The 10,416-nt window shown below is 40.1% G+C and overlaps 1 protein-coding gene across 2 annotated transcripts; it reads left to right on the forward strand.

Moving 5' to 3' along the window:
* Window positions 1-436: 436 nt before the first annotated feature.
* LOC140590940 (uncharacterized) lies at window positions 437-8,505 on the forward strand. 2 transcript variants are annotated; one of them, XM_072712737.1, is made up of 6 exons: window positions 437-2,203; window positions 3,653-3,692; window positions 5,185-6,237; window positions 6,385-6,543; window positions 6,718-6,810; window positions 7,276-8,505. In XM_072712737.1, exons 3-6 carry the CDS (start codon window positions 5,251-5,253, stop codon window positions 7,597-7,599), a joined length of 1,563 nt encoding a protein of 520 aa, XP_072568838.1. In that variant the 5' UTR covers window positions 437-2,203; window positions 3,653-3,692; window positions 5,185-5,250; the 3' UTR covers window positions 7,600-8,505. The 2 variants fall into 2 exon arrangements, with proteins under 2 accessions (XP_072568838.1, XP_072568839.1); XM_072712738.1 differs by lacking the exons at window positions 437-2,203; window positions 3,653-3,692 and having other exon boundaries at window positions 4,849-6,237.
* The last annotated feature ends 1,911 nt before the right edge of the window (window positions 8,506-10,416 follow it).

The following is a 10,416-nucleotide window of genomic DNA, read 5'->3' on the forward strand; positions in this document are numbered from 1 at the left end:
TCTGGTTGTTGTCATTAGTCCTCTGTATTTTAAGTCCGCGTTTCGTTTGTTTCCCCAGCCCGGTCATTGGGTGCGTTCGACTTGCTTACAGCACCGGCTTAAAGCAACGCATTCTGATCCTGACGCAATACATTACGGTTAGATGCATTGCGACCTCTCACCCGGCTGCACAAACTGGAACCGCCTCTGTGATGACACACCTTTGTCTTTATTGGCTGAAGAGTTTAGTTACATTCATGACATTTGTATCCCAGGCAGTTTCGATGCGTAATCTGCTATTTCTCCCGAATATCACGTAAAGCAGTGAGAACTGGTTTTAGTTAATTTACCTGGTAAAATAAAGTTTAAATAAATGACATAAATGCTCTAATTACATAAATGACATCTAATTCTCTAATTACTGTAATGTTGCTCTGCTTTATTTGGTTAATCGTCCAGGGGTGCGTTTCTCGAAACCATCGTTGCTACCTACGTTAGCAACTTGCGTGGTTCAAACTATGTAAGTACGACGCAGGTGTTTCTCGAAACCATAGTTCAAACTACATAGGTAACGATACTGCGGACTTACGTGGTGCGATGTATCGTTGAACGACGCAGGTGTTTCTCGAAACCATAGTTCGAACGAACGTTCGCAAACACTGTCGTTAAGTTGTGTAGTTCGAACTACAGCTCACGAGCTGTAGTTAGAAGCGTAGTTATATGTAAAATCGTCAGCGATGGTGGAAAATACAGTGCAATAACGGTATAGTCACCGTGTAAGTAAGAAATTTAATAATCTTTAATACCTAATAAGAAATAATTTAGCTCTACGATCACATATAATGTGAAGTTGTCTGAAAATGTAGTTTGAAACGTAATTGTTGTGTGGGTCTCTGGTCATAAGTACGGTAACTGTCTGTAGTGAGCAAATCTCAGACTGCAAAGTATTAATTAGCACAGGGGTGGGTAATGTTAGCAGAATGACACTACAGCGGCCAGATAGGAATCCATGCCTTTGTTCTCGGGAAATTACGTCTGTAATGTTTGGTTATTACACACACCTGTGTATTCCAGTCAGCCAGTATAACAATATTCTGTAAGCGACAACGTCGGAATAAAAGTTATTCTGTTTATCACTCCAAGGACTCGAAGGAGCGTCGCATTATTTTTCCGCGATTGCTAATTTTAATTTTATTGGCGTTATGTGACTGACAGAAATTGATGTCACAAATAAATATACATGTGTGTGTGTGATTATTATATATTTTACACAGTTCGCGAGTGTTTGTACGCGACCGGCTGTGAAAGTGCGTTGTTAGTTGTTGCGCACGACTTGCCGTGAGTCTGACCAATCGGCGCTGGAACCACTGTGGTTTAAACTACGGTAGGTTAGCCGTGAGTCTGACCAATCAGCGCTGGAACCACTGTAGTTCCAACTACATAAGTCCTAACTAACTAACTAACGTGGTTCGAACAACTGTGGTACGACGGTTTCGAGAAACAGTCGTTGGTCGGATGTTGGTTAGTTTGAACTACCATAGTACGATGCATCGTTAATGCTAACTTCCGTCGTTGTTCGAGAAACGCACCCCAGTCTGTGAAGAAGGCATTCCATACTCATTTCCTGGCTCGTACAATTTATATTAGGTCAGCGTTCACGGTTCAACTCCTGATATTCAGATCGAGTTCTAGGTCAGACTAGTTTGTTCGACTTTCAAGAAATTCGAGTTCTAGTGAGTTTGAGAACCGAGGTACCACTGTATTATATTCCAATATATATTTCAGAGGGAAATATTGTACTTTTTACATTACTGCGGTTTGAGAGTTTCCATGAACAGGCACGGCATTCACAAGGCAGAACATCAGAACAAGTCTGAATGTATCATTTAATTTAAGTTGGGAAAAAAAAAGCAAACACAATGGGTACGAGGACTTGATATCAATGAAGTGCAGAGAAGCTGAATAAGACGTACGGAAATATTATCAAAACGATAATAATAATATTAAAAGGTGGAATTAACCAGCTATCCACGGAGTATAAAGTTTAAAGATAAAGGTAATTGCATAAGAGACAACCAAACTATTTACACAACAGAAAACATCAGTGGACTACTTCCAGCGGTGGAGTATTTTTTGACTGGACCTGACTACCGACTACGTGATTGAAGCGGAGTGCTCCATATCTGATTCGATTTCCCGCCGAATAACAGAGGAAGATAGAAATGTGAGTCCCTAACATTTTAATGTACTTTTGAATTTGTGATAATAAAATGTAATAACATCCTAACTTTCTTGTTTAGTGAAAGGGGGAAAAATCTGCAGACTGCCATTTGCCAAGCTGATTACATCATCCAGTTTATCAAAGCCTCAAATTTGTAAATAATATGGCTATTGTAGCCATTAGTGCGCATTTACAATATAAATGCTTATATATACATTTAAAACGTCTCATGAAAGGTTTGTTTGGCTGGCATTAGCTGACGTAGAAGTTAGCTAGTAAGCGACTCCGTTGACTACTGAGAATGGAGATATGGCATGCACGCGCGAACATCGTCGTTTTTATTAGGCCACTTAAAATTAATAAATTGTTTTACATAGCCGCCCGCCTCAATTTTTTGGTGCCGCCTCGATTTTTTTTATATTTTATATTTGCTGTTTTGCTATTGTCAGGAGGACGCTTTTATTGGGCCATTCTGTGGCAAGACCATTAAACACTTTGTTTTGAAGGTTTCTCTTTTCTTGTAATTGTTTGAACTGTTGAGTTTAAAATGTTGAGATACTGACAAATTAAAGTTTAATTTTCTAGTTTTAGTATATCTCTGTTGCCGTTCGTCTTTTCGCTAAAAATATAAAATCCCCGACTCACCAATATTTTAGAAGTTTGAGTCATGTAAAACAATTTATTAATTTTAAGCGGCCTTACCTCAAAACATAAGAGAGAAACATATACTATAAACATATAGTATGTATGATCTAGACATTTTTTATAATGGTTTATACTGATAATCGAAGTGTTTTGAGTATTTTATTTCTGTTTAAGGCAGGGGTGGGCAACTCTGGTCCTGGAGGGCCGTGGTCCAGCACGTTTTGGCGATTTCCCTGCTCAGAAACGACTGGTTCACCTCGCCAATTAATTGTCAGGTTTAGTGAATGTGTTTGAGGAAACTGTGCTGGACACCGGCCCTCCAAGACCAGAGTCGCCCACCCCTGGTTTAAGGACATAACCGCCATTACACAATAAGACTTTTGCGCTGCTCAAGTACACCTTGCTGCAGTCTGCGGGATGGGGCGGGGTGAGGCGAGATGTGGGCGGAGCGAGATGTTACGCAATTACCATATATGGGTGTGATGACGTTGATGGTGGGGCGGGATAGAGCTAGGGCATTTGTATTTATCCTTATATGGTAATTGCGTGACATCTTGCTCCGCCCACATCTCGCCCCGCCCCATCCTTCAGGCTGCAGCTCCATTTTTTTCCTGGAAAATAATTCTTTATAGTGTTTAATTTTTCACATTTTTGAGTATTTAAAAAAAAAAAATAGAAAACAATTCATTCAGATTTTTAAGATGCAGAATCTTAAAAAAACTGAATGAATTGTTTTGTTAGTGTTTTTGTTTTTTCCTTTCTATTTTGCTGGGCTTAATGCTAAAATGATCTTTTCTTTCTTTTCAGATTTTTCGAGAAGACAAAAAGCTTCCTATGCAGTGGACGTGTAAGTACTGCACATTTTGTGCTGAAAAGAGGGGCTTCTTACTTAAGCATTACCGCTTAAAACATGGGTGCTACACTCGAATATCACCTCTACCGTGCCTTCATAATGAGTGCCTGTACACATTTAAATCTTTCAATGCACTAAAAGTTCACTTATCAACACGGCACACTCAAAAGGACCTAGGAAACGTGGGTGAAACTGCTTTCCATTGTCAGCTGTGTAACTTTGTGGAGCCTGGCACTGAAGCTGACTTTTTTACCCATTTACGAAGACATTTGAAGGTTTCTTGTCCATATAAAGGCTGTAACTTTCAGAGCAATGTTTATTCAACCTTTAATGCCCATAAAAGCAAAGAACATCAAGACCACAATAAGATGGCATTCAAACCTGAAATTGTGTCACATAATGTACTTGCGGAACCTCCACCTAATATAAGTATTCAACCTGAGGATAGTGCCCCTGAAACTGATGAGGTTGTCAATGGTTATCCGCCAGACGTTTTGCATGATCTTCTGGAGGGTGTTGTTCCGTCTGAATTGGCCTTATGCTTGAAGGCACTAATATCAAAGGGATACTTCTCACGTGAAACCCTGAATGTGGCTATTAAACAATTTCCATATACATTTTCAGACAGAACAAACCAACCTCAGCTCATCGCAAAGAACTTTGCTTCCAAAGCAACAATTGGAGGAAATGGTCATGAAAATTGGACACTCCTCCGCCTTCTGCCACTACTGATAGGTCATCATATTCCTGAGGGGGATGAAACCTGGGAGGTTTTAATGACCTTAAAGGATGTAGTGGAATTGTCAGTGTCTGCAAGTTTCTCAGAGGAGTCAGTGTGCTTTCTTGACTGCAAGATTGCAGAACATAGAGATATATTTCAGAAGGTTTTCCCAAGCGAGAAGCTACGACCAAAGCACCACTACATTGAGCACTACCCTGAACTAATTCAAACTTTTGGTCCATTGTGTGATGTGTGGACAATGCGTTTTGAAGGCAAACACAAGTTCTTCAAGAAAGTTGTGCGTCACGTTCACAACTTCAAGAATATACCCCTTACTTTAGCTCTCAGACACCAGCATATGATAGCCTTCCATTTAGCTGCTACCTCCTTTTTCAAGCCATCTGTTGAAATTAACAGAGTGAAGTCTGTACTGGTTGCTTCATTTCCTGAAAATGTGAAGAACTGTCTCTATCTCAGGAATAACTACCAGAACACAGTCCTTGTAGCAGCTTCTGTTTGCATAGATGGCATTAAGTACAGTGCTGATATGGTCATTTCCATTGGATCGTGCTCAGGGCTACCAGATTTCAGACAAATAGCAAAGATTGTGGTGATCAATACAGACATAATATTTGTCTGCAGACTCATGACATCATGGTATAATGAGCATCTTAGAGCATACAAGCTCTGTAGTAGCCATTTGCCCACCTTCTCTGTTACCCAGTTGTCTGAACTGAATGATGTTATCCCTCTTTCACTTTACAGAGTTGGAGACAAGCATCTTGTAACACTTAAACGTTACATATTGTGCTAAGTGAATCAAACATCAAAATGGACCAAAGGTTGTTGCTAAGAGTCATCATCACTGAAGATGATATAAGGAAGTTGACTTTGAATAAGAGACCACAGTCCATTGAAGAGTTAAAAGTGCAACTGGTGGATAAACTGTCACTGCAGTATGACTTTAAACTGCAGTATGAAGATCAAGACTTCCATAATGCCCTCTGCAATTTGACTGAAATAACTGATTTACCTGAAAGAGCTACGCTCAAAATCATCCCTCTTGTGACTCTCCATTTAACCGCATTGTCATCACCCACCACAACATCAGACGCTGAGTTCAGCACAGCAGACACTGAAATCCTGTCGACTGGAAGAGCATCACCATTGCTCAGACAACAGTGGCCAGAGTTGTTTGACATACCCAATTTCTCAGTTGATGTTGAGTATAGACTCAGACAGGCAGATCTTGCCTTTATGAAGGATGGAACACGTATGACTCTACAACGAGATCTGAAGCATGACATACTAGAAAAGCTTGCTGAGACGATGTACAGTTTCAAGGCTTACCCTAAAGATGATGACTTCATCAGTGTTGCAAAAGCACTGATTAGCAAACACCCCTGCCTCACTGAGCCTGGACCACACGGATGGTATGGCTGGAAAAACAGCCTTAAATTCAAGATGGCCAATTATCGCACAAAGCTTCGAAAAGCTGGATTTGAGGATGTAGCAATCAATGGAGGCAAAAGAAGTAAAGGCAATCCAGAAGGAGAATCCTCAAGCAAGAATATCAAACGGCCAAAAAGAGGTGAAGCAAACTACCTGCCTAACTTACCTGAAGGACATGATGAAACAAGCCTTGAAAATGCCAGAAAGGTTCTTGTGGAAGAAATGAAGAAAAAACAACCCAATGGCACTCTCATCTCACAAATGATGGACCAGTCATTCCCACTACGCAGACAAGAAATTATAAAAAAGGAGCCTGCTGTACAGAACATGGTTGAACGATGGCCAGCACTCTTTACAGAGAGACAGGTAAGCTATTTTTGGTCTCAACCAATAAAATAATTCCAATCAAAAAGAAATTTAAGGTGTGTGGCTAGAAATCCAAACACACTTGTTGCAATGTTAACACCTCTGCCATCTCTACATCCCTACCCACCCCTCTCTCTGCTTTTTCAGGTGTTTGCTGAGTTTAATAGAATCGCCAGTAAGAATCTTGAGGGAGACTTCTTTGAGGCTCTGGACCAGTACGTCCCGCGTTTCATTGAACTTTTCAAAACAAAAAAGGGAACTGTTGGCCAGAAACTCAGTGAGCTGATGCAGCACATGAGCTGGATGGTAAGTTTGGTTCATTTTGCTTTTGATCTGTATGATAGTTCATCAATCAAGTTCTAAATGAGATGATCCAGACCAACCTATGATCCAGACCAACCTATTCTATTTCCTGTCTGACTTGTGCCTGTGCCTTGCAAATTACTCTAACTGGTATTTTCTCTCTCTGTGTATCATTAGACACCAGATGTGACAGTACTTCGCTCTGTTGTCCTCAAAGGCATTCCCATTTTACTTGGTGACAACTCCAGTGAATTCTTCAACACATGCTCTGTAAGTACTTGCACATAAGAAAAAGTTTGGTCTGCATTAATATAGAACTATATCTGTGCTGACATAGATGATGTAATTCTGTTTGCACAATATACAATATATATTTTGTACAGTGATTGATGCATTTTGTATAGCAATTCCTCCACAGCTAATCTGAGAGGTATTTAAAAAGGCAGTAAATAAAAATGAAATTTGCAACATACAGTAAACGTACACATGAATTCATTTTAAATCTAAGGAGCGGGAGTCTACAGTAGGTTGAAAAGTCAGTGTCATTGTTCAAGAATATATGGACCTTGTGGACCATAGCTTTAGTTTAACCATACCAGATTTATTTTGTTGGCTATATTGTAACAATCCAGTGTGAACACATCCATATTCTCTAGCAAATACTTTCAACACTAAAAATGAATGTTTTAGAAGAGCATAAAGTCCATGCTGAAGAATGTGTGTGCAACTTTGTAGGATACAGCGAAAGTTGAGGCTCGAGAATGCATCACTGTTGGTGTGCTGACAGTTGTCAGTGAAGATAGTCCTCATGAGGGTGCAAGTTCAGTTGACCTCCAGCCCATCTCCACTGCCATCATTCTGGAGGGAGGTATTGTCATGGATCGTATTAAAAACTTGCCTCAGGCAGTTTGTCTGTTATTTGGGCTTACCTATGCTTTGCATTTGGATTACCCACAATGCCTGGCAAATACACTCAACTTTATTCAGACCGTGATGCTTGGACTGGGAAAGAAAAACCTCCCACCAAAATTGTTAGCTCTGAAGAACAGTCTGGGTTAGACCAGTAAAGAGCCATCAGCTGTCAGATAGCTGTCAGATACGGTACTTTGTAAGCTGCTATTAATGTTCTCCTTTTATCAGAGAAAGTTTGATGCTTTCTTGCAACTGAGCTGGCTTGTTTATGTCATTGTTTATGTCAATTTATCTCAATAAAAAAAAAAAAATCCATTAAAGTCTGTACCATGTTATGCTGGTATGCTAATGGTGGAAATAGCACTACCTTGTGTTGGAAAGACTTGTTGTTAGATAATGTTGTCAGAAAGAAACCTAGCAAGGTTGACCTGTTTACATTTGTGTAACTTTTAATAGTTGTAATGTAGTACAAATACAAAACCCAAGGAGTGATGTTTTTCTTTGTGTTGGTTTAAACTTTGGACTGATGCTCACTTTGGGACACACAAGCATTGGTTGTACTTTGTTTTGATCAGAAATGCAATGATTTTGCATGCACTGAATACACTTAATATTGTGAGACTGTTACATGCTTGGAATTAGCTCACGGAAATGTGGTTTTATTTTTGCCTTGTCCATGTCATGTTCTACAGTCAAATCAAACCACAAGTTTGTTGTTTGGCTGCTGTTTTGTACTTGAATGTACAAGAAACCAATACTTGGTAACAGAACACTTGAGGCTGAATAATATATTTAATGCATATTGTTATTACAATAGCCTAACAGACATAGATCACACTGAGCAGTTTTAGAATTAGCTTTAAAATACATATTAAATATGACAAGAGGATGGAGAAAAGTAATTTTATTGATTATCGAAAGGTTATTACATTAGTTATAAAACACATTTTATATTGGAGAATTGTAATCAAAAGTAATAACAATGTCAAACATTTATTGTTCAGTCTAGATCTGTCAATGATGTAATTATTATTTTTTTAAATAAATGTTTTAATGTAGCTGAATCAACCCAGTGAGTGTTCTTTTAAAGTATATTTTTGTGGTGTTTTTGCCTTCATTAGATAGTAATAGCTAAAAGAGATAAGAAATGATAGAGATAGAGATTGGACCCAAACCTGGGCCACTGTAAAAAGGAGCCATTCAGGGAAATTGGTTAGTTTAATTTAAGTGAACTTGAAAAATGATTGAGTAGTAAGTTATAGGTGTTTAGTAATCCTAAGTAGGGTTAAATTTGTATCAAGCAGTCCACACAAAATTAAAAAATTAGTTAACACTAAGCATAGCTATTAAGTTACATGAACTTAATTTATTTTTTTTTGGTTGTACTACTTGATTTAGTACTGCACACTTACAATGAGCAAGCTTTTATAACTCACTAATCTTAAGATTACTTTGCTTAATTTTTTTGAGGCAACGAGTTTACATACTTTTTTTAAGTAAGGTCAACTAATTAGATTTTACAGTGTGGATGAGGTAGTGTTCTCAGAAAAGTGCCGGTCAGAGCACTGGGATCACAGCCAAGGTGGGGTTAAGGTTTTTACTTGTAATTCTGTGGTTACAGCACAGCAACTAACAATAGGCACCATCCAGTCCAATATGTGCGCGTGGTTCTGAAATAAACCAATAAAGGGAATAACGACTGCACATTCTGGAAAAGGTAAGCGAATTATGGCAGTTTCAAACACGTCCACAAGATGGCACCAAAGGATCACCAATGAACTATATAACAAGTTGGAGGTGCTCCTTTAACTTGATTAATAGCAATAACAAATTATAATTACCACATACAAATGCTGACACATGACAAATTGCTACATCAACGATAACAGGGCATGTAAATCCAACAAGCTGCCATATACGCAATGTAGTAACACTACACCGATACTGCGCATACAGAAAGAAATCAACTACATTAAAAGTATAGAAAACATTACTTACTGAACGTCATACACGCACACCCGTAATCGCGGACAGGAAAATTAACTACCAAAAAGAGAGGGGCACATAAGATAATAACTATGAAATGTCTCTGGAGCGCAGGTGAACTTCTGGAACTCTTGCTCTCTGGAGGCTGTGACCAGGCAAGCAGTGTGCCATAAACGATCCAGTGCTGCTGCAGATTGACGTAACTCCCAATTCCGCTTCCGTCTTAACATCGCCGCCCCCAAATATGTACAACATATTTGTCCCCCTAAGACACTCCTGACGTGTATTATCCTGCTTAGTCTGTCGTGTCCTGAATCTTCGGCAGAGCAATGAGGCGTGCAACAGGCCGTGTATAGGTTCGGCCTGCGACCTTGATCTCTGCTGCCCTGACACACCCATCTGGTCCTGGAAATATCTTTGTGATCTTGCCTATCGGCCACTGTGAGCGTGGCAACTGCGGGTCAATGGTCATGACCACCGTGCCAACAACCATACTCTCCGAAGAAGCCTGCCACTTGTGTCGCTCCTGCAGTGTTGGGAGGTAGTATCGGACAAAAGAGGACCAGAAGCGATCTGCCAGAACTTGGCTCTGCCTCCATCGCCGCCGCCCCATAGCTTCAGGGGCTGCGTAAACCACCTGCGGTAGCGAACTGTCAGGGCATCCTATGAGGAGCAGATTGGGTGTAACCGGATCAACATCTGCAACATCTGTCGAGACATACCCCAAGGGCTTGCTATTCAGGATGGCTTCCACTTCGATCAGGACCGTGCGAAGCACCTCTTCTGTTACATGTTGGGAACCAAATTAATTCCGGAGAGCATTCTTAACTGAGCGGATCTCCCTTTCCCATGTTCCCCCAAAATGAGGTGCACTGGGAGGGTTGAAACGAAAGGCTATCTTCTGTCTATCCAACTGCAGCTGTAGGTCTGGGCTAAGGGCAGCAAAGGTCTAACGGAGCTCTCTCTCCCCACCATGGA

This window comes from Paramormyrops kingsleyae, chromosome 5, assembly GCF_048594095.1.
Source record: "Paramormyrops kingsleyae isolate MSU_618 chromosome 5, PKINGS_0.4, whole genome shotgun sequence".
NCBI lineage: Eukaryota > Metazoa > Chordata > Actinopteri > Osteoglossiformes > Mormyridae > Paramormyrops > Paramormyrops kingsleyae.

Excerpts from the sequence above, each read along its gene's own strand:
- LOC140590940 (XM_072712737.1), top strand. The coding sequence starts at position 5,251 with ATGGACCAAAGGTTGTTGCTAAGAGTCATCATCACTGAAGATGATATA. Across the intron at positions 6,238-6,384 it reads CACTCTTTACAGAGAGACAG|GTGTTTGCTGAGTTTAATAG; the intron begins GTAAGCTATTTT and ends CTGCTTTTTCAG. Across the intron at positions 6,811-7,275 it reads AATTCTTCAACACATGCTCT|GATACAGCGAAAGTTGAGGC; the intron begins GTAAGTACTTGC and ends GCAACTTTGTAG.